At 35.3% G+C, this 25579-nt stretch overlaps 1 protein-coding gene across 1 annotated transcript in view; it reads right to left on the minus strand.

Annotated features, from left to right (window-relative positions):
- Window positions 1-217: 217 nt before the first annotated feature.
- NCAM2 (neural cell adhesion molecule 2) overlaps window positions 218-25579 on the minus strand; it is a 523627-nt gene continuing 498265 nt past the window's right edge. The window contains exons 16-18 of the mRNA XM_043448692.1: window positions 9285-9489; window positions 5557-5676; window positions 218-1163 (exon numbers count right to left, since the gene is read on the minus strand). Coding sequence (XP_043304627.1) covers window positions 1052-1163; window positions 5557-5676; window positions 9285-9489 — 437 coding nt within the window. The 3' untranslated portion in view covers window positions 218-1051. The remainder of the gene's footprint in view (window positions 1164-5556; window positions 5677-9284; window positions 9490-25579) is intronic.

Genomic DNA, 25579 nt, shown 5'->3' on the forward strand with positions numbered 1-25579 from the left:
TTTAAGTTCCATTAGCCAATTACATATAATGGTTGACCTATAACACTGGGAAAATGAATTTTTAAAGAGAGATTATCTAAAATAATGGGCAAAAAATGTATCTGAGGATATGATTTGAAGTATTTAAACACTAAAGACATTTTTTGATTAAAATTAGTTTAAAAAGTAAAAGATAACCACAAATATCACATTTATAAATATATCAAGACAACATTGATATTGTTCCCATTTCAGTTTACTTTATTTGAAGCTGAGGGCAGAAATCAATATTATTTCACTTGCAATACATTTTCATTGTGTGTAATCCATCATGAGTGAATGTGGCATCTATAAGAGATAGAGATTTACGGAATCTTTCTAATCTAATTTTACACACAACTAATATTTGTTCAAATGGGTAACAATTTTGATCTGGCACTTCAGTCTATTAAAAATCAACATTGAAGTAGCACTGTAATTATAACTTAAAAAGAATTTTCCAAAGTGTCTCTCAATATTTCACATCTGCTAAAGACAACTAGCTCCTTCAAGCCTAAATTCCCTGAAGTTCTCTGGATGAAAAGTGTAACCTCAAGTATTTTCATCTTAAACTGAAATCCACTTTAATAATCTATTTGCCCAAAATTGGATTAAAAAACACATGCAGGGCTTTTTTATACATTTAGCTCACAAAGCTTTTGTTTTGCTTTTTCTTAAACTCCTACTTGTGGAGAGGCTGTGGTAGGAAATACACTTCTGAAGAAATAGAGCATTTTACCTATATAATAAATTGCAGTACTTCAATCATAGAGTCAATTGAATACATAAGAGTTGGTGCCAGTCAGGTCTCTATATGGAAATTCATAACAAAATAAGCAACAACATTACAACAATAACAACAAAAGGAAACGGACCATGGGCAGGAATATTGGATCTTATGTATATGTGTACAAGCTATTCCAAGCTAGAAGTTTCCCAAGAAATTAAGGTCAGTGGAATAGTTTTGGTCATAGGGTCACTGCAATCCGAATGCTCTTTGTAGCATTCACCATTCGAGACTGTGGTCTTCCGGTTACGCTTTGCTGTCGTCTTCTTTTGATTGAATGATGTCGTTAGAAACCTTAATTTCTATCGTTTCTGGATTTAGGACTTCTTTCCCATTTTCTTCTTTTAAAGGCAATTTTCTGGAAAAGAATATAAAAATAAGAGACAATTGGCTAAGGCACTTTAAGTGATATCCATAACCATTTAAGTCATTGTTTTGTAGAAGGAAAGAGAGTACAATAGGGTGGCTCAGACGGTAAAGAATCTGCCTGCAATGTGGGAGACTGGGGTTCAACCCCTGGGTTGAGACGACTCCCTGGAGAAGGGAATGGCAACCCACTCCAGCATTCTTGCCTAGACAATTCCGGGGACAGAGGAGTCAGGCAGGCTACAAGCCACGGTGTCGCAAAGAGTTGGACATGATTAAGTAACTAACACACACACACACATTAGAATGAAAAAAAAAAAATCAGGTTTGTTAAAGTAATAATTAAGTTACAAATAGAATTCACCTCTGTGACTTTAACCTCACCATTGTATGGCATAATGAATGCTACTGTGCTAGTTCCTTTGGGATGTATTTGCAATTTTTTTTATGTATCTGAATGAGAAGAGAAAGCCATTGTCTTCTGAAAGTCAAAGCTATTACATGAAAACCAAACAATCAAAAGTAAGCCATTTCATTGCTGGGAGTGAAGTATCATCTATCTTAAAACTATTAGGTCAGGCTCTCTTTTATGATTATTATAAATAGTGCACTCAGAATTCTTCTTGTCTGTTTTTCCCAAGAACTGAAAACATCAGCCATAAAGGTGTATAAAAACAATGAGCTATTTCTAGCAGCAAAATACACAGAAATTTCGAGCTTAAACAAGAGGTCAGCAAGATGTTTAATATCAATATATCTCTTACAGAACTATTTATTACACTTGTAATTAATCTGTGTTTTCAAATAACTCTTGGATGGTGTATTTTTGTGTATATATATATATATATACACACACTTATTCATTACTTATGTTTATGTTAAATTGTATTTTTAAAGATTACTATTAATTTTGTTATTTTTATGTTCAATATTTTTTTCTTTAATTGAGAACCAGAATAATTATTATCTTGCTTTGATTTTTTGTTTTGTTTTCTTTCAAAATATAGCCCTGTTCTATATATGGGCATTTTCTTAGCCAGTTTTCATAAACACCATTACATCATAGTAAGTGTTAACAAACAGGGAGGAAGTTGCTTTGTTGTGTAATATTTTACTTATTGAAAAGATTTCTGATTTCTGAAGGAGAGTGTACAGAACCCACCCTAAAAAACTGCCTCTACAAGAGTCAACTTCAAATTAGAGTGTAATAATCCCTAATGAAGTCATTAAAAAGGGCCTGAAGATTTCAACCAAAATTAAAGCTTCAGAGTAGTACTACGTTTGTCTAAATATTATTATTATTATTAGCCTCTTGAGTGAAGATAAAGGGGATTTCTAAAAAGGTCATTTTCTTTACCTGTGACAACACTCAGCCTTTGACTTAGGATGAGAAGCCTAAATCAAATTTCTCTCCAAGAGAATACTAGCTAGTAAAGAAAAAGGATTTTATTTTTAAAAACAAAATGTAAACATAGTTTTGGTGAGCAATATTTAAAGAATAATGTGATCACCCTGATTTTGGCAGTATCAAATATTTTCAATTGTTATTGTTGTTCAGTCACCAAGTCGTGTCTAAATCTTCACAACCCCATGGACCACAGCATGTCAGGCTTTCCTGTCCATCACCATCTCCTGGAGTTTGCCCAAGTTCCTGTCATTGAATGGGTGATGCCATCCAACCATCTCATCCTCTGTCATCCTCTTCTCCTTCTGTCTTCAATTTTTCTCAGCATCTGGGTCTTTTCCAATAAGTCAGATGTTGGCATCAGGTGGCCAAAGTATTGAGGTCTCAACTTCAGCATCAATTCTTCCAATGAGTATTTAGGGTTGATTTTCTTTAGGATTGACTGGATTTCGCTCCTTGCAGTCCAAGGGACATTCAAGAGTCTTCTCCAGGAACACAGTTTGAAAGCATCAATTTTTCAGTACTCTGCCTTCTTTACTGTCCAGTTCTCACATCTGTACGTGACTACTGGAAAGACCATTGCCTTGACTATCTGCACCTTTGTTGGCAAAGTGATGTCTCTACTTTTCAACACACTGTCTAGGTTTGTCATAGCTTTCCTATGAAATTAGAAGCAATTGTCTAATTGCTTAGACATTTGCAGTGATTTTAGAGCCCAAGAAGACAAAATCTGTCACTGCTTCCACATTTTCCCCTTCTGTTTGCCATGAAGTGATGGGATCGGATGCCATGATCTTAGTATTTTTTTTTTTTTTCAATATTGAGTTTTAAGCTGACTCTTTTACTCTCCTCCTTCACCCTCATCTGGAGACTCTTTTGGCTTTCTGTCATTAAAGTGGTATCCCAGCAATCAAACTGAGTTTCTTCCAGCCCAGCATTTTGCATGATGTACTTGGCATATAAGTTAAATAAGCATGGTGACAACAGCTTTGACATACAGTTTCCCCAGTTTTGAACCAGTTTGTTGTTCCCATGTCTGGTGTACCTTTTCCCCCTTGATTTTCACTTCTCTTTTCTTCAGCTTTCTGTGGAGCCTGCTCAGACAACCACTTCGCCTTCTTGCATTTCTTTTTCTTTGGAATGGTTTTGTTCGCTGCCTCCTGTACAATATTACAAACCTCGGTCCAAAGTTCTTCAGGCACTCTGTTTACTAGATCTAATCCCTTGAATCTATTCATCACCCCCATTGTATATTCATAGGGGATTTGATTTAAGTCATACCTGACTGGCCTAGTAGTTTTTCCCACTTTCTTTAGTTTAAGCCTGAATTTTGCTATGAGGAGCTGATGATCTGAGCCACAGTCAGCTCCAGGTCTTGTTTTTGCTTACTATGTACAGCTACTCCATCTTTGGCTAAAGAATGTAATTACTCTGATTTTGCATTGACCATTTGGTGATGTCCATGTGTAAAGTTGTCTCTTATGTGGTTGTAAAAGTGTTTGCTATAATCAGTTCTGTTATATATAGTTATATATAGCTCTGCTATATATTGTGTTCTCTTGGCAGAATTCTGTTAGCCTTTGCTCTGCTTCATTTTGTACTCCAAGGCCAAACTTGCCTGTTATTCCAGGTGTCTCTTGACTTGCTACTTTTGCATTCTGATCCCCTATGATGAATAGGACATCTTTTTTGGGTGTTAGTACTAGGAAGTCTCCTAGGTCTTCACAGAACTGATCAACTTCAGCTTCTTTGGCATCAGCAGTTGGGGCATAAACTTGGATTATTGTGATGTTGAATGGCTTGCCTTGGGAACAAACCAAGGCCATTCTGTCATTTTTGAGGTTACACCCAAGAACTGCATTTTTCATTCTTTTGTTTATTATAAGGACTACACCATTTCTTCCTTTGGATTCTTGCCCACAGGAGTAGATATAATGTTCATTGGAATTAAATTCACCTATTCCTGTCCATTTTAGTTCACTGATTCCTAAGATGATGTTTATTCTTGCCCTGTCCTGCTTGACCGTGACCGATTTACCTTGATTCATAGACCTAACATTCCAGGTTCATGTGCAGTCCTGTTGTTTGCACCTTCAGATTTTACTTTCATCACCAGACACATCCACAACTGGTCCCGCTGCTTCATTCTTTCTGGAGCTGTTAGGAGCTGTCCTCCAGTCTTCCCCAGTAGCATATTGGACACCTTATGACCTGGGGGGGTTATCTTTCAGTGTCATACCTTTTTGCCTTTTATGCAGTTCGTGGGGTTCCCATGCTAGTATACTGGAGTGGGGAGGGGCAAGGGGAATATATTCAGTTGAATATTGCTGTTACTACTTTCTGATAATGCCTTTGTTTCTAAACATTTTAACCTTCATATTCATGAACATCATGTTTGTACATGTCCATTTTTGTGGGTTTAGCTGAAGTACTAATCATGGTTTTAATCAAGTTCTGATGGATGCAGAATTAAGTAAATAACTTTGAATGGAGACCAAGCATCACTGAAATAATAGTTATTTAACAGCATCCCTTCTTCTTGACAAATATACATTAAAAAAAATAGACTTGTGTTTATTTCACACTATTTATTTCTATTCTACAGCTGTGTATTCATAGTAAAAGCAGTAACTAATTTCCTGACACATTTTTATTTCAGTAAAATCAATCACATTTTGAAAGTATCACTTTCTTAAACAGCAAGATTAGTGCAGGAAAGTCCAAATTTGAAACATGCTTCCATTATTCTGATATATTTGCATAAAATTATGAATATATTTTTAAACAGGAGATTTTCTCCTACACTGATACAAAATCTTAGTGTGAAATATCTCAATTTTGATATTCACATGTACTTTCATTGAAGAAGAAACATCGTTTGAAAAATGTTATTTGCCAATACATGCTATTGATAATGATAATGTGATAGTCAGTTTACAAATATTTATCCAAAAAATATTAAGGATTTCAAGCTACATACTCAGGTTCTGTTAGTGGTGTGGTTTCATTTGGCTCATTTACTGGGCTCCCATCTTCATGATTAGTAATTCTTTCATCCTCTGTTCTCATCTCCACTATGGGTTCTTTTGATCCATCTTTCCTAGAAAAATAAAGAAAAATAAAATCTTACCTATAAAATGTAAGAATGAATGCATTATGGAACATAGCTAAAAATCTCCACAAAATCTCATCACCCTTTAAATAAATCCAATGTGGCTAGAATGGAATACTTACTAAGAATCTTTTTTCCACTGAAATTTTTCTAGCCAAATATTGTTCAGAAAAAAATGGAAAGAAATTCTATTTTGTCTAGAATTCTTTTCATCAAAACTGTGTTAAATATTCCATAAAATAGTTCAAATTTAGACTTATCATTCACTTTCTTTTGGGAAATAAATACAAATATTTTGGTACATAAAATTTATGACATGAGGTACCTGGGTATAATTTCCTTTTCCCTTGTGGTAGCAAAGGGGGCTATTTGGGTATCCCTCTTCATGCATGTTGAAAAGCAAATTACACACACATGGGGGCTTCCCAGGTGGTGCAGTTGGTAAAGAATCCACCTGCCAATGCAGGAGACACATGAGACATGGGTTCGATCCCTGGGTCAGGAACATCTCCTGGAGAAGGGAATGGCAACCTACTCCAGTGTTCTTGCCTGGAGATTTCCATGGGCAGAGGAGTCTGGCCGGCCCTAGTCCATGGGGTCACAGAGTCAGACACAGCTGATCACACATGCACTAGAACACACACACATATACACACATTGGCTGCTGCTGCTAAGTCGCTTCAGCCGTGTCCGACTCTGTGTGACCCCAGAGACGGCAGCCCACATTGACTAGTCACTTGCTATTATTTTTTATGTTTTATTTTTCAACTTGCTTAGATAAATCTGATTAGGTAAATTCTCTTCTAAAAAGTTAACATTTACACAAACCTTTCTTATTTATTTATCCATTTGATTTTTTTTTTAACCAAAATGTGTTTCCCATCAGAGTAAGAAGCCAATAGCAGGGACTAGTTTGTTTTTCCTCACATTTGTATCTCTGAAACTTAGATGTGCGTGTGCTAAGTTGCTTCAGTCATGTCTGCCTCCTTGCGATCCTATGTTCAGTAGCCTGCCAGGCTCCTCTTTCCATGGGATTCTCCAGGCAAGAATACTGGAGTGGGTTGCCATTCCCTTCTGCAAGGGATCTTCCTGACCCAGGGATCGAATCTGTGTCCCTTACATCTCCTGTATTACCAAGAGCGTTCTTTACCACTAGCGCCAAAGCGCCTGGTTATCTAGGTGTTCAATAGTATTTGCTATTGTAAATCAATGCTTGGGTAAATGAGAGTATACATGGAGTTTGAGAAAATAATAATCATTAGCCATTTTATAAGATAAACTACGAGAATTTAAGATAAATGCTAATTTACAATAAAAGACAAATAATGGAATATTCTAGGAGTTTACACAAATGCTATTTTGTATACCATCTCCTTTCTCATTTTTTATGCAATATGACATTCTTCAAATAAAGATGCTCTAAGTGTGTAGTTAGTGTGTTTTGTAACACATATACTCAGTCTTATAACTTCTGATCACATCAAAGGACTAGTCTAAGAATGCTTGAGATCATGTTTAGAAAATAGTATATATTTCAATAAATCAAATTAATTATATTATGTCTCTCATTGAGATTTTATATATATTTTTTAGTTGACACAATGACTTTTTGAAAAAGTTAAAAACTTTTTTCTAAGGCAGGGGATATCATGATTTTAAAAGCTATGATGGACAACAAGCATGAAATGAACCATGTGTTTTCATCTTTCCAATACTTTAAGGTTAATCGATCTCAGCAGGAATTACAAACAGAAGTGTTGGTGGATAAATTACCAATCAAGAAATCAAACAAAAACAAATGACAGAGCTTGGATATACCTGGTTGTTTCACACATGGTCACCAACTTCCATCTAGATGATTAAGACAAAGCAAGAAGGCTCTTTTTGATTTCTCTCTTGCTGTCACCTCAAAGTCAAATCAGTTCCCAGTGGTTGACTCCACCTCATCTATATCTGGATGGTATACTCTTTCATATGTCTATATACTACTATCTTGGTACAGAAGACCATCTCTTTCCACCTGAAGTGTTTCAAGTTTCTCCTATCTAGTCCCCCTGACTTTATATCTTTCCTTACATGTACCAACCTTCCACTAATCCATTCTTCAAAGCAACTAAACAAATTAAAAAAATAAAACTTTTAATCACTTTCTATTTATAAAATATTTAACCCAACAAGATTTAATCCTTTTGTACTCAGATAATTCTCCCAACTAATATCGGTACCAGTTTCTTTACCTGGTTTACTCCACTCAGATCCACTTCGTGCTGAACATAGTCAGCTCATTCCTGACTTAACAGCCTCTGCACTGTTGTTACACCTGATTGGAAGGCTCTTCCCCTTGATCATTGTATTTGTGACTCTTGATCACTCAGTCTTCAGTTTAGTTTCACCTCCGCTAGAGGTTTACAGTGACTGAAACTCTAGTAACAGTTTACCATCCTGTTTTTCTTTATTTTTTTAGTGCTTATCACTATTGGACATTTTCATTTTTAGCATTTATTATCTGTATTCTTACATTAAAATGTGAATTCCATGTGAATAAAGTTCTTGTTTGTTTTGCTCACCACTTTATCCCTAGGTTTGATGGCAGTGCTTGTTACCTAATACTTGTTTCATTTAGTTAATAGTAGAGCAAGAATGAATATATACAAAATTCAGTTTTGAGTCATGTGTGCATATTTATGTATCATTTGTATATAATATATGTATAATTATGTTAAATAGTATGTTGTTTTCTGTATATGGGAAAATGAACTAAAGTTAAATTTGGTGATACATTTCTTTAGTTAATCAGGCAATTTAAAAGTACAGCAAGTTATGAGAAAGTATATGTTTCTATGAGGATAGCAAGAGATAGTGAATAGGAATTGATCCCACTGTATTTACTATGTCATACGTTCACTACTCTTTCAAGCATTAAAACAGTCTAATTTCATTTTGTTCTTTGCTATCCACTGTGTTCAACAACTAAGCAGGTGACACTTTGGGATATTTAAACTAATTTTTTTAACTGAAAATGTGTACTATTCAATTTATTATCCCTTCAGGTGAAAACATTCCTTATATAATATCCATAAGAAATGATCATAATGAAATGCCTAGTAAGCTTGAAATGGGTTTGGAGATTAAAAGCCAAACAAAACAATGAAGCCATGCAAAAATGAATTCTCCTCTATCCTTAAGTCTAAGAAATAAGGCATGAAATCATAAAATGCCTAAATATATGAATCAAGAATGAATAGAGATGACTCAACAATAAAATGAAATGAATCACTGACAGATAGAACACCATGAATGAATTCTAAAACATTATGTTGAGTGAAAGAAGCCAGATACATATCAAGTTTTATAAGAGCTAAAAATGATGTATGATGAAAAAATCAGAATAGTAGTTGCCTGGGAGAGGGGGAGTTACCTGAAGTAGTGTGGTTTTGTCTGGGTAGGAACATGAGAGAACTTTTGAAGCTGATGCTAATATGGAACAGTTTTTTGCATATCACTCTAAATTTTGCATAAAGAAAATGTAAATTGTGAACTCCTTGGAGTGATATGAAAAGTCTCTCATTACTGTGACGCAGATGTCTGATACTCACAGGTAGGCAGCTTTTCCTTCTTCGAGTTCTTTACTTTTACCACTGGAGCCACTCTTCTTCCCACACATTCTCCTGGTGATGCACATCAATAACCCACATTGTCGAATAAAGAAGCAGCTGACATCTGTTACCACCAGGATTAGCAAGAGTGCAGCAACTCCCAGACCAATGACCGCTCCAAGCCCAAGACCGTTAAAAAGTGTGTCTTGAAAATAAAAGAAAATAAGTGTATTAAGCCCCAAGATAGACAAGATTATACAGTTATTTTAAAAAAGAAATCATCTCATCTGAGAAATATTCTACTTAAGAGACAGGAAAATATCTTTACTAGCACACTTCAATTTCATGAATTGTCTGGTTTTCAAACAATGTTTTAAGCAACTGCCATGTTAGAATTTGAAAATCTCTTACAAATTTTCTTCAGAAAAAAACACTCTAACTCTGGTTTACAGTATACTTCTTGATTACCTTTGGGGGGGGGATAATGAATATTTTATTATAGCCCTAATTGTACTCTACAAGAAAGTCAGAGTCATTTTTAGATCAGCACTTTGTTCAAAGAAAAAAATGTAATCAAAACTCCTGTAAGAGATGTGTTAAATAGATGTTCTATTTGGAATAATTTTAGTTTTAAGACTTAGTCTTGAAATGATGCTATAGCACTTTGCTTTGACAGAGGAAACACTTTAAAATATCTGCCGAGAAATATTTTAAAAATCATCATTTTCATCAGAATCTAAATACTTTTTAGGAGAAGGCAATGGCACCCCACTCCAGGACTCTTGCCTAGAAAATCCCATGGACAGAGGAGCCTGGTAGGCTGCAGTCCATGGGGTCGCTAGGAGTCGGACACAACTGAGTGACTTCACTTTCATTTTTCACTTTCATGCATTGGAGAAGGAAATGGCAGCCCACTCCAGTGTTCTTGCCTGGAGAATCCTGGGGACGGGGGAGCCTGGTGGGCTGCCGTCTATGGGGTCGCACAGAGTCGGACACGACTGAAGTGACTTAGCAGCAGCAGCAGCAGCAACTACTTTTCAATGTGTTAGTTTCTGCTGTAACAATGGAATCAGTCCTATGTGAACATACATCCTGTCCTTCTTGAGCCTCCCTCCCTCCACCCCTGTCCGCCCCTCTACGTCATCACAGAACACAGAAGGAAGCTCCCTGGGCCATGCAGCAACTTCCCACTTGCTGTGTACTAATTTACACGTGATAGTGTGTATACCTCAATGCTACTCTCTTCATTTGTTCCACCCTCTCCTCCTTCCCCCGTGTCCACAATTTCATTCTCTACAGCTGCGTCTCTATTCCTGCTCTGCATCATTTTAGAATAAATGATTTACTTGTATTTCTCCAGTGAATCATTTAACAAATCACATTAGACCAGAGGCAAACTTTAACAGAGCTGTGACCTTTCTGAAGTCATATATCCATGATGGACTTGATGGACATGAGTTTGAGTGAGCTCTGGGAGGTGGTGATGGACAGGGAAGCCAGGCATGCTGCAGTCCACGGGGTCACAAAGAGGTGAACGTGACTGAGAGACTGAACTGACTGACTGAAGTCATATCATGAAAAGGTAGGGAAAGATGGGAGCCACTTTTTCAAGACATGTGATTGGAGGAAACTCCACAAGTCATACACAAAGGATTCATGAAAGAGGTGATAGAGAATAGGATGGAATAGGCTGACTAACAGAGTAGAAACGGCAAGAGGGATAATGCAGCAAAAATGAATCAAATGTTATATGCCTGTAGTTGAATATAAGGGGCAATTCCTCAACTATAACAATGCAGATAGGAAAGAGAGCATAGTGGAAAGATAGAAGATTAAACTGGAGATATTGTGTTATCTAGAGGCAAAAAAGAGAATCATATGACAATTGTATAAAATTGCTCAAAACGACCATGATAATGTTAAAATTTGCCTACATAACCTTATAAGTTTATAATTATCATTTTAAATGATAAAATACATTTACCACTCAGCATCATAATAGCATGCTCAATCTGTGAGTGGTGTGCAATCCAAGTGACAGATACAGAAGCAAACTTGGGTTTTGTGAAAACTACTTCTGAAAAAAAAATTATGTATGTAAAATAAAGATTTTCTAAGTCATATTTTTAAAGTTAGGTCTAATATATTTTAACCATGATTGAAGAAATTGTGATCCAAAGGAACTGATATGAGTTTTTATGTCGAATTTTCCACTAACAGGCCAATCTTGAATACATCACACCTGTCTGAATACTAGTTTATTTTTCTGAATTTCATGTCTAAATTTATTTTCTTTTTCAGGAAACGCATGTTATTTATATTCCTTAACAGACCTCCCTTGTGGCTCAGTGGTCTACTATAGAATCTGCCTGTCAATTCAGGAGACACAGGTTTGATCCCTGGGTTGGGGAGATCCCCTGGAGCAGGAAATGGCAACCCACTGCAGTACTCTTTCCCGGGAAATCCCATGGGCAAAGGAGCCTGGAGGATTACAGTTAATGAGGTCACAAAAGAGTGATACATGACTTAGTAACTAAACAACAACAACACATTTCTTAACACCCCCAGAGCTTGCAGGCAGAGTAATAAAAACCCTTCTATGACATGGTGCCTGCCACTTATCCAGGCAATCTTGTGGTTCACCTGGGCGAGATCACAGATATTCCTATACAACATCCCGTGTTGTTGCAAATAAGAATTCTTTAAGCACAGAATCAACAAACCTGGCACTCACATGCCCTTAAAAAGTGTCATTTTGATTACAATTATTTTATCTCCCATAATTAGAAACTGGCAATAGAAACACAGTGTTGGAGGAAAAAAAATTTTCATGTCATTTTCAGAATCTCCTTCCCCTATTGAAGTTTACCATGCTATTTAGATGGTTTTAGTGTAGAAAAATTGCCTAGTGCAAATCCAGAGAAATTATTAACTTTGACAGAACTATTCTCTTATCACATGAACCCACTTTAAGGAAAGACTAGAGAAACAAAATGGTTTTCAGCCATGGGAATTTGGTATTTTTTCATGCAAAATTTCAATATACAAATGGTAATGAGATTCCAAATATTATTTTAAAATTTTCAAAGATGTATCTGTACACACTATTAAAAAACCTAGTGCCTCATGCTAGAAAAATAATGTAACAAGAAAACTAGGATTTGTTTCAGCACTTTAAACAATTGCACTTTTTCTTCCATTATTCCTTTTCAAATATAAATGATCCTCACCTGAATCTATTGTTACAATAAGGACAATTGACTTATGAGATATCTTTGAGTTTATGTAAGGCAAAAAGTATGTTTTTTCAAATTTGTAATCACTTTGGATTTGCCTCACATGATTCAACCACCAAAGCTCAGACAAGGATAGTGGAAAAATAAAGATTTGATTCAGTGTTAGCCCCTGTGGATATATTGACTCAAATTACATTTGAACTTCAATCACTTCTTTCCTACTTCATTTAGGATTCCTCTCACATGCATACCTAGTCAGAATTTTAGGCAATGAACCCCACAGCTCAGCGATGATATATCTGGTCAATGACATAAATCCCCATTTACCATTTTTAAAATGTGAAGACTTTTGCTTTGTTCTGAAAGGCACTGTATCTGGCATCAGAAAATCCTGCTTCCATCACTTACTCCTCCATATCCTTTGTTGAGTCAGTTAACTTTTCTCTAAGGCTGAGATGCCTCTTTATTGAAATGGGGACACTTTGGAAAACAATCTCCACAAACTAAGCTATGAGGTTGTTGGAAAGACTTGTGAATATAATAATTTATTTAAATCACAAGGTAAAAATTTAACAAGTATCATTATTATTATTAAAAAATTCTATGGAAATGCAGTTTTGGTGAAAAAAATTGACCATCTGAAATTAAATTAGTTCAATAAATATATTTCTTCATATTTCTTCTTAATCTCTTGTTAAGCATTGATTATTCTTCTGAGAATACAGTCACTGTTTTGAAATGACTTAGTTTTAGCTAGTTAGCTTTTAAATGATAAATATTTTATTTGTGACCTTTTTAGTAGTTAACCAGTATATTGATCTGCTTCATTCCTGAGTTCAAAAAGTGCTTAGAGACATTGTATTTGTAAAGCATCTTACGGTGAGGGACTATTGACCTTAAGAGCTATTACTTTTTTCCTGGAGAAACAAAGTTATGCCTTTTAAACTAACGATTACAAAGCTGGATGACTACCTAAAGTTACTTTTTAAGAAAAACTAAATATATATTTTGTCACTGCAAAGAATAGGCATGGATATCAAATAGGTTTATGTAATAAATATTTAATTACATTCTTTTGTGAAAGCTTTTTTTAGCTTAACAATATATTTAAATATTTATATTTTCTCATATTCCATGAAGTTAAGCTATAATAATTATGAAAGCTAGATTTTCTAATATTTTCCTTCTTTCTTTTGCTACCAACCTAGTCTATTGTAAAAGTTCACTTATTTGTCTGGACTCCTCACAAAGTCATTACCGTATATAGAATTGCATCACTAGAATTTGGGGACTAGGAATGATTTATGTCCTTAGAAACATACAAAAAATCTTTATAAGTAAGTTATGGCTTTAATTACTTAATACATTGAAACTAAGCATGGCAATCATTTAAAGGATTTTAAAGCCATCTTTTCTTTTTAGCTTCCCAGAATACTTACATATATGCTTTAAGACTTAATTTTTATTTAACTCCATTACAAAAACAAAAATATTTTCAGGTCTTGACATTACAAGATAACCCTTAATATTGGATCTGTAGAACTGAAGACTATTTATTTAGCCTGAAGGCATGGCAACCCACTCCAGAATTCTTGCCTGGGGAATCCACAGACAGAGGAGCCTGGCAGGTGATTGTCCATAGGGTCTCAAAGAGTCGGACGCAACTGAAGCAACTTAGTATATATAATATGCCATAGCATGTCTTCTGGGATCCTAGTTCCTGAACCAGGCCATGGCAGTGAAAGCACCGAATCCCAATGACTAGACCAACAGGGAACTTCTCAGTTTTACGTTTTTTTATACCTGTATTTAAGTGAATATTTTATATTGGATACTCAGCATCAAATAGTTAAAAGATAGTAATAAAACTAGTAAATGAATTAAAATGTGTAATTTGCTTGCCTAAAAATGTCAATATCCATTTTTTCTATGCTACTGGTAGAAAAACAACTATTTAAAAGAGGTACAATAATGCAAATAATTATTTCTTGCTTTTCTATATTTTTCTTGAATCCTTGTTTTCAGCTTCTTTTTTGGTGTTCTTTTGTATTTCTCTTTGAAAAGGGATTTCATGTTAGAATTAATAAAATATAAATAATTTACGTGTCAAAAATTCAAATATCTATTTGTACATACATATTTTATTATTGAAAGCAAATATGAGAATCGGTCTAAGGGAGTTTTTACAACATCCCTCCAAGCTGCACCTCCCATACTGTGAAAGTTAGAAATTGGCTAACTAAACCAACATGTAGCTCAAGAGCTTGTGTAATTGTAACTTAATAGTCATCAAAATATAAAATCAGAACACTAAAATAAGGAAAAAAAATTTCACATCTGTCATCTGTCATCTGAGCATGATTTTTTCATATTTCTGTTGCAGAAATTAGCTTACTGCTAAAAGCACGTAAATCATTTTCCATGAAATATTGTTTGATGCTACTTTTTTTTAAACAGTACATTTTATTTATAAAAGTAACATTGCTTTTTGATTCTTAAGTAGTTCAGTTTTTTATTTAACTCTCTATAGGTTGAGAATTACTTTTAGATGTAGAAATTTGTGATAAAAATTTAGAGAAAAAACTTTTAAAAAATTTAAATGGAGATTAATTTAAATTTAAATGGTCCTAAATGGAGATTTGCTCCCAGAATAGTGGTAATTATTTTCATAAGTGATAGTGCTAAATACACCCTGAGGTAGGAAATGGCATTCCACTTCAGTATTTTTGCCTGGAAAATCCATGGACAGAGGAGCCTGGTGGGCTACAGTCCATGGGATTGCAAAGAGACAAATATGACTGTGCACACACAGACACTGATAAATACAGTTAAGCGTACAAAAGACTGCAAGGTAAGTTTTTGTTGTTCATCATGACCTTGAACAAATACTAATCTCTTCTACAATAGATGTAGGTCTATTTGTCTCCTGTTTACACGTTCTTCCTTCATCTTGCCTAATGCAACACATTTTCATATATCAAATGATTTATGGAAAACCTAGGTATAAATCTATATGCACACTATGTGCAAAGAGAAAGAGCAGGCTGCTTTCTACATTTGAGCTCCTTCTAACCTGTCCTGGTAGTCCAATGGTTAAGACTCTGAGCTTCCATTGCTGAGGGGAGGTTCCATCCCTTGCTTGGGAGCTAAGATCCTGCATCCCATGCTATGTGGCCAAAAGAAAAGAAAAGAAAACAAACAAAGAAAACAAGCTGTGTTGATCAGCAACTCAGCTAATTTAAAATCAGACATCTGGATTATCTGTAGACTTTTGTGTCTATATAGTTTCATTATTTTTTTTTAAGAACTATTAATTCACTTAGGCTTCATAAACCTTCACTGAGTGCTTCAAAATTAGTTCAGCATTAGAGGGGTTTCCTGATATGCACTAAAATAGATTAAAACTAACATAAGTCTTCAGGCTTAACACACATTGATTGAAGTCCAGTTTTATTTATGAAGCAGAAGTTTCCCAAATTTAATTTCATTCATTGGATTCTCTAAAACACAACAAAGGAAAAAGAAAAGATAAGATTTTTAGATTAAGAAGGACCTAGAGTAACCTTCATGCATTATATAAGGTACACTCTGGGGTAATATATACTTTAAAAGGAAATCTATTAGATGAAAACATAGGCAGAACACTCATTGACATAATTCATAGCAAAATTCTCTTTCACCCACCTCCTATAGTAATGGGAATAAAAAGAAAAATAAACAAATGGGATCTAATTAAATTTAAAAGTTTTTGCACAGCAAAGGAAACTATAAACAAGATGAAAAGATAACTCTCAGAATGGAAGAAAATAATGGCAAAAGAAGCAACTGACAAAGGATTAATCTCCAAAATAAACAAGCAGCTCATTATCAGAAAAACAAACAACCCAGTCAAAAAATATGTGGAAGCTCCAGACTGACATTTCTCCAAAGAAGGAAAACAGATGGTCAACAAACATGAAAAGATGTGCAACATTGTTCATTAGTAGAGAAATGCAAAACAAAACTACAATGAGGTATCATCTATACCAGTGAGAATGGCCATAATAGAAACATCTATAAAAAACAACAACAACAAATGCTGGAGAACATGTGGAGAAAGGGACTTCCCTGGTGGCTTAGTGGTAAAGAATCTGTCTGCCACAGGTTAGATGCCTCAGACAGGAAGATCCCCTGGAGAGGAAATGGGTACCTACTCCAGTATTCTTGTCTGGGAAATCCCAGGCAGAGGAACTTGGCATGCTACAGTCCATGGAGTTGCAGAGTTGGACACTAAACAACAACAATGCTTGTACTGTAGGTGGAAATGTAAATTGATACAGCCACTATGGAGAACAGTATGGAGGCTCCTTTAAAAACTAAAAATAAAACTACCATATGACCCAGCAATTCCATTACCAGGCATATACCCTGAGAAAACCGTAATTCAAAAAGACACATGCACCCCAATGCTCATTGCAGCACTATTGACAATAACCAGGACATGGAAGCAACCTAGACGTCCAGAAGAATGAATGAAGAATGGCAGAAGAATGAATGAAGAAGTTGTGATACATATATATATAATGGAATATTACTCAATCATAAAAGGAACAAATGTGAGTCAGTTGAAATGAGGTGGATGAACCTTGAGCCTGTTACACAGAGTGAAGTGAGAAAGAGAAAAGCAAATATTGCATGCTAACACATATATATGAAGTCTAGAAAAATGGTACTGATGAACCTATTTTCAGGGCAGGAATAGAGTCGCAGATGTAGGGAATGGACTTGTGGACCCAGCAGGGGATGAAGAGAGTGGGAAGAAAGGAGAGAGTAACACTGAAATATATTCATCACCATGTGTAAAATAGATAGATGGCGGGAAGTTGCAGTATAGCATTGGGAGAACAGCCCGGTGCTCTGTGACAACCTAGAGGGGTGACGTGGGAGTGGATGGGAAGGAGGCTCCAGAAAGAGGGGATATGTGTATGCTTCTGGCTGCTTCACACTGTCAAATGGCAGAAACAACACAGCATTGTGAAGCAATTATGCTACAGTTAAAAATAAAAAACATTAAAAAGCATACCCACTGCTCTAATTAAAAAGTGAACTTAAGATTTCACTTAAGAAACTTAAGTTTCTTGCTCTGTTATTTAGATCGTTGCTTTCCAAAATCACTTGTCGTTCATATACTTGGAAATGATCTTAAATTGATTATTTAGTGTTCTGTGATATTTTTCTAGGACCCCTCAAATCAACAAAGAATAGGAAAATATAGGAAAAAGAGCCAAAGTATAGAAACAAGATTAGGGTCAACAGAAGAAAAGTATTTTTAAAAGACTTAAAAATGTTGATAAACTTTACAGCTTTATGAACAGTGGTGATATTGAAAATGAAGTATAGTCACAATATTGCCCAGTATAGATTAAGCTGTAGTCTATGCATTTTTTGACATGATCCACTCAAGAAAGAAAATAATCTTTTCAATCCTGAGGAGTTGGGTAGAGAAAAGTTGCATTTATAAGACAATTTCCTATGGGGAATACCTGACCTGCTAAACAGAACTTAAATTAGGTATGATTTGTCTTTAGGTTTGATAGTTTTCTCTCAGTTATATTCAGTGAGGCATCAGGCATATTCATAGAAATACCATTATTATGTACTTTAGGTTTTTAGAAAACTGATTCCAAGTATCTAATTTTATATATTTAAAACAACATGACTTCTGCAAGTGTAATCACAAGTAGAAAAAACAACAAAGGCTTTTATTCAAGCATGTTATAAAATTCACTATTAAAAGGTGAACTTTTGAAAGGATTGATATAACAATCTAAGAACAATGTCCCACTCTTTCCATTTCTCCACATACCACAGTTCTCTTCTATGTCATGACTGTGGGTTTCCTGTATTTATACTGACTGTTGTTAATCCCTGGACTGATAGATCCTCTCCATTTAATGTTTCTTAATTTTTCAATTGGAGGAAAAGTGTTTTAAATGCTGTGTTTGTTTTCACCATACAAATGGTCCATTCAATTTTAACTCACATTTGATAAGCCTGTTTGGAGGGGCGAATTCGCATTTAGAGTCGGACCCCATTCCTGCCAGAGACACTCAGGGGGCTCAGGTAGGCCTTGTGCATACCGGGACCTGGGGACCCCATGGAAACAAGGAGAGAACTGTGCTTGCGCATCTGCTGTGGAGGTATGGGTCAGCAGTGGACAGCTGCAAGGACGGGGCAACATGAGACATGCTGGGCTGGATGAAGCACAAGCTGGAATCAAGATTGCTGCGAGAAATATCAATAACCTCAGATATGCAGAGGACACCACCCTTACGGCAGAAAGTGAAGGAGAACTAAAGAGCTTCTTGAAAGTGAAAGAGGAGAGTGAAAAAGGCTTAGAGCTCAACATTCAGAAAACTAATGTCATGGCATCCAGTCCCATCACCTCATGGAAAATAGATGGGAAAACAGTGGGAACAGTGACAGATTTTTTTTTTTTTTTGACTCCAAAATCACTGCAGCCATGAAATGAAAAGACGCTTACTCCTTGAAAGGAAAATTATGACCAACCTAGACAGTATATTGAAAACCAGAGATGTTACTTTGCCAACAAAGTTCCGTCTTGTCAAGGCTACGGTTTTTCCAGTATTCATGTATGGATGTGAGAGTTGAACTTAAAGAAGGCTGAGCACAGAAGAATTGATGCTTTTGAACTGTGGTGTCAAATAAGACTCTTGAGAGTCCCTTGGACTGCAAGGAGATCCAACCAGTCCATCCTAAAGGAAATCAGTCCTGAATATTCACTGGAAAACTGATGTTGCTGCTGAAACTCCAATACTTTGGCCACCTGATGGGAAGAATTGACTCATCTGAAAAGACCCTGATGCTAGAAAGATTGAAGGCTAGAGGAGAAGGGGACGACAGAGGATGAGATGGTTGGATGGCATCACCAACTCAATGGACATGAGTTTGGGTAACTATAGGAGTTGGTGATGGACAGGGAGGCCTGGTGTGCTGCAGTCCATGGGGTCACAAAGAGTCAGACATGACTGAGTGACTGAACTGAACTGAACTGAAGCCTATTTGAGACAAATGTTTGAAATTCTGAGGTTTTTAATGTCTGGTCAATGTCTCTTTAATTGTATTAAATAAAAAGAAAGAGAAAATCATTGCAAACTATAACAGCAAGCATGATTAAATATATAATTTTCTATTAATCCAAATGTTTTAAAAATTCAAACAAACTCAAGAGCTACTACAGTTGGAATTTATACTCTCTCTCCAATCCAAGCCACTTTTTTCATTGCCTCCCAGTACAACCAGAGGGCTTGCCTGGTGGCTCAGTTGGTGAAGAAACTGCCTGCAATGCTGGAGACCTGGGTTCAATCCCTGGATTGGGAAGATCCTGTGGAGAAGGGAATTGCAACCCACTCCAGTATTTTTGCCTGGAGAATCACATGGCCAGAGGAGGCTGGCAGGCTATATAGTCCATGGCGTCGCAAAAAGTCAGACATGACTGAGTGACTAACACACACACACACATGACCAGAGCAAAACTGAATATCTCCTCCTATGACATGTGCTTTTATTTTAACATCACTTTATAACATATTTATCTTTTGAGAAAAAAACAATGTACAATTACAAAACATACAAATATAAGAAATTAAAATTATAGAAAATAAATGTTGATGGAAATTATTTTCATCTCCACCATTTTGTAGACAACACACTACAAATGGAAATATCTCAGTCATGCTTTTATTTAGCTTAATAATTAATGAAATGTGGATAATAATTCTCATACATCCTAGCTAAAATATTCTTTGATAATCATATATGAAGGTACTTTGGAAATTCCAAAACTCCATAAAAATATTACTTTACAAACCTGGTGGCTCAGATGGTAAAGAATGTGCCTGCAATGCACGAGGAAGATCCCCTGGAGAAGGAAATGGCAACCCACTCCAGTATTCTTGCCTGGGAAATCCAGGAGAGTGGAGCCTGGCGGGCTACAGTCCACAGGGTCACAAAGAGCTGGATATGACTGAGTGACTAACACAGATGACCACTTTGTTTACAGCAAACTTATTACTCATCACTTTTTTATAGTATCTTCTTTTAAAAAATTAGGATTTCTCTTCTTTCACTCCAAATCTTCCTAGATTTTAGCAAGTATAAATACTTTAATATTGCTAGCATACATAAACTGTGGTGCATAAAATAATTGTAAATAAATGTTTATATTTTACATGTATTTTTTTTTACTATTTTTGATAAACACTATTCATTAGGCCTAAGGTTTCAGTATATTTTTATTCTTCCAGTTTTAGATGTGCATCTCACTGTGACTAAAACTTAAGAAGTTTTTTAGTTTAATATTTTTTTTTTAATTTTTTCATTATTTGTATAGTAAATTTACCTTTTTGGTCATTGCCTTACTTCTATATGTCAAATTAAAAACTCTCCCAATCTTTGAAAGTCTGATGTCAAAATTAAACAAAAAGATAATTATTAATAATTCTCTTATTGTCTCTGACAGATAACACTGAACTATGCTCAGTTTTTGAACAAATATATATATATATAATATATATTATATCATATTTATAATTTATATTTAATTTCTATATTTAATATTTATATCATTAATATATACTAATTTATAATTTTATATTTAATTTATATATTTTATATATAATATTATAATTATATATATATGTGTATGTATATTTCCTAGGTGGCACAGTGGTGAAGAATCACCTACCAATGCCAGAGATGTAAGAGACACGGATTCAATCCCTGAGTCAGGAAGATACCCTGGAGGAGGAAATGGCAACCCACTACGGTATTTTTTTTTTTAAGGTTTTGAATTACATTTATTGTTATTTTTATAGTAAAGGTTATTTTGCACAATATGTTAAACATGTAAATATCCATTTAAATAAAACGATAAGATTAAAACTCTTAAAAGTTTATTTTACTTGATCCACTTGAAGTGGATCAAAGTCTCCTTCATTTTAAATTATGACTATACTTTCTTTGTGTTCTAATCATTTACTCTGTAATATCAGTTCTTTTTTGGACAATTCTTCTTAATAGTATTTATGAGATAAACTAATTACATCATTCTGCTTTCTGACAAAATGTGCTCATTAGCAACTTTTCCAGTTCAGTTCAATTCAGTTCAGTCGCTCAGTCATGACAATCTCTTTGCCACCCCATGGACTGCAGCACACCAGGCTTCCCTGTCCACCAACTCCTGGAGCTTACTCAAACTCATGTCCATGGAGTGCCCATAAATGTTCACTTTATTCAGATATTTAATTGTTTATTGAACTAGTTGTACAAAATCTGTGGGTACAGTGTTCTATCTCACATGTTTTTCAGGGTACGATTTAAAGGAAAAATGTAAATAATGCTATTATATCTGTGCTGGCTGTGAAGAGAGTATTGTCATCAGTGAAGATAAAACTGCAGTCTTTTATAAAGGATTGTATTTCAGGCAAATAATATTGGAATTTTAAAAGGGTAAAATCTTAAAAAATATATTAAAAAAACTGTTAGAAACTTGAAAAAAGTACATAATTGTATGTAATCACACCAATTTATTTACTGACTATGCCAAAGCCTTTGACTGTGTGGATCACAATAAACTGTGGAAAATTATGAAAGAGATGGGCATACCAGACCACCTGACCTGTCTCTTGAGAAACCTATATGCAGGTCAGGAAGCAACAGTTAGAACTGGACATGGAACAACAGACTGGTTCCAAATAGGAAAAGGAGTACGTCAAGGCTGTATATTGTCACCCTGCTTATTTAACTTCTATGCAGAGGACATCATGAGAAACGCTGGGCTGGAAGGAGCACAAGCTGGAATCAAGATTGCTGGGAGAAATATCAATAACCTCAGATATGCAGATGACACCACCCTTATGGCAGAAAGTGAAGAGGAACTAAAAAGCCTCTTGATGAAAGTGAAAGAGGAGAGTGAAAAAGTTGGCTTAAAGCTCAACATTCAGAAAACTAAGATCATGGCATCTGGTCCCATCACCTCATGGGAAATAGATGCGGAAACAGTGTCAGACTTTATTTTTTGGGGCTCCAAAATCACTGCAGATGGTGATTGAAGCCATGAAATTAAAAGACGCATACTCCTTGGAAGGAAAGTTATGACCAACCTAGATAGCATATTAAAAAGCAGAGACATTACTTTGCCAACAAAGGTCCGTCTAGTCAAGGCTATGGTTTTTCCAGTGGTCATGTATGGATGTGAGAATTGGACTGTGAAGAAAGCTGAGTGCCGAAGAATTGATGCTTTTGAACTGTGGTGTTGGAGAAGACTCTTGAGAGTCCCTTGGACTGCAAGGAGATCCAACCAGTCCATCCTAAAGGAGATCAATCCTGGGTGTTCATTGGAAAGTTGATGCTGAAGCTGAAACTCCAATATTTTGGCCACCTGATGCGAACAGTTGACTCACTGGAAAAGACCCTGATGCTGGGAGGGATTGGGGGCAGGAGGAGAAGGGGACAACAGAGGATGAGATGGCTGGATGGCATCACCAACTCGATGGACATGAGTTTGAGTAAACTCCGGGAGTTGGTAATGGACAGGGAGGCCTGGCGTGCTGCAATTCATGGGTTCGCAAAGAGTCGGACACGACTGAGCAACTGAACTGAACTGAACACCAATTTATAAGTGCTTTGGGACTTGTCTGAGGGATTTTTAGCTTTTAGGATCACCCAGAGGTAATTAGCTGTGTTTTAAATGAACACATATTGAGTTCTTTGGAGCTCTTCATATATCTAGAAACATTTTATAAAAGTCATGTTGGAGATCAGTGGTTACATGGAAGTTTATATTGTATGTGATTTTCTAGATTTCTGGTTCTTTGATAATACCCTTTGTAGTATTCCTCATTAATTTAGGAATTGAAAATTTTCAGATTTTAAAAGATATAAACAAAATTCACCAATAATCTTTCAACATTACTCAAACCTATCAATAAAGCCCTGTGCTATTGTTTACATATGTTTTAAAATGAAAAGGAAAGTGAAGTCACTCAGTCATGTCCGATTCTTTGCGATCCCATGAAGTGTAGCCTACCAGTCTCCTCTGTCCATGGGATTTTCCAGGTAAGAGTACTGGAGTGGGTTGCCTTTCCCTTCTCCAGGGGATCTTCCCAACCCAGGGGTCAAACCCGGGTCTCCTGCATTGCAGGCAGATGGTTTACCATCTGAGCCACCAGGGAAGTCCTCATATATGTTTTAAGTCTTCAGGCTATTTCTGGTACATCTTAAAAAGGTAGTCTTGTCTTTTTTGTGTGTAATCAGTTAAGCAATACTGATGTAGACAGCTTATTACCTACTAGCAAATTTCTTTTCATACAACCCTAATATTTGGGAGGTGAAGATTGCATTTTACAATTCCTTAATACTGTCTATTTTCTAGTCATTTTGATTTTTCTGTCAAAATGATATTACATGTATAATGATTTTTAAATGCATAAATACAATGCTAATCTACAATTTCCTTTCAAGTCCCTTTTCCCTACTAACAGGAGAGATTTGGAAGAAGATGGTATCAAGAGGAAGCACTGATAAATCAGACTTAATTTTTAAACCAAGTAATTAATTTGAGGTAAGAAAAAGCAGTTAATTGAGGATAATTGGTTTAGTAATGGAAAGGAAATTATAAATATACTTTACTATGTAAATTAATTACTATTTGTAAAATCCTACATTCCTTTCTAGAAGAATGTGTCTATTTACATGTATATGAAATTATATATTTATATATTATATATATGTATATTTACAAAGTCAGATTGTGAATGACATATCTTTTCAAAATATTTCTAGTCCTTTATATCATAAAAGCTATCTTTTAGCCTAGCGATAAATTGGTCAAAGACATATGATCATCCTATGTGATAATCATAAGACATATATATCATAATGCTATTAAAAAATTCTATCAAGCTGTTGTGTGAATAAAATAAGAAGAAGGCAAAGGACTCCTTTACTGGGAGTTATTAATGTATTGGTAGGGATGAGTGAGAAAGCTTTTCTAGTGGTGTAACATAGTGTGACCTGAAAAATAGGTGGAAGAAGCATATAAGCTGATGGTTGGTGGTCAAGGAAAGCATGATAGAGAAGACAACTTCTCACATGACGCTGAAGAATAAGCAGTTTTCTGTGTGATGATGAGCCCATTTCAGTCAGAACATGATATGAGCAAAGAAGGAAATATATGGAAATATACAGTATAACCTGAAGTTAGCAGATATTTATGGATATTAGGGATTTGATATTGGGGGTAACTGGTGGAAGATGCTGATTAAGTGATAAATGAGGAGGTTAAAAAAATGAACCTTTCTATTGAATAGAAAAATGAATAAATACATCAACCAAAACAAAATAAACACCACCACCAACAAAACCTAACTGATCTTTTCTTAAAAGATGGTAGGAAGAGGCTAGAGACACATAGACAAGGAAATAAAGCCTGCTGCAATGGTTGAGAGGGGGCTAGTAGAGGCCTGGGCTTCAGCACTAAAATGTCCATCCAGCCTTCCCTCTCTCTTATTCCATGCCTTTTTCCATAATGCATATATACATGTCAATCCCTGCCTGATGTTTGGATTGAAGAAGCTAGAAGATAGTTAGTCTCATATTTAATTTAGTGATTTAATTCACATTAGATAATTCAGGGACTTCCCTACATTATCTGTAGGGACTTCCCTGGTGGTCCAGTGGTTATGACTTCATCTTCCAATGCAGAAGGTACAGGAAGCTAAGATTCCACTGACTTATGGCCAAAAAAATAAATAAATCAATAAAACAGAAGCAATATTGTAACAAATTCAATAAAGACTTTAAAAATGAAAATAAATGGGGAAAAAAAAAGACTTTAAAAATGGCCTATATAAAAAAAATTTTAAAAGTAGACACTGTATAAGATAAAATATACTATATTTTGTAATATAAATGTATATGTATACATATATACCATAAATTATAATTAGTACAGACTTCCCTGGTGGCTCAGATGGTAAACAGTTTGCCTGTATGCTT

This window comes from Cervus canadensis, chromosome 27 (genome assembly GCF_019320065.1).
Source record: "Cervus canadensis isolate Bull #8, Minnesota chromosome 27, ASM1932006v1, whole genome shotgun sequence".
NCBI lineage: Eukaryota > Metazoa > Chordata > Mammalia > Artiodactyla > Cervidae > Cervus > Cervus canadensis.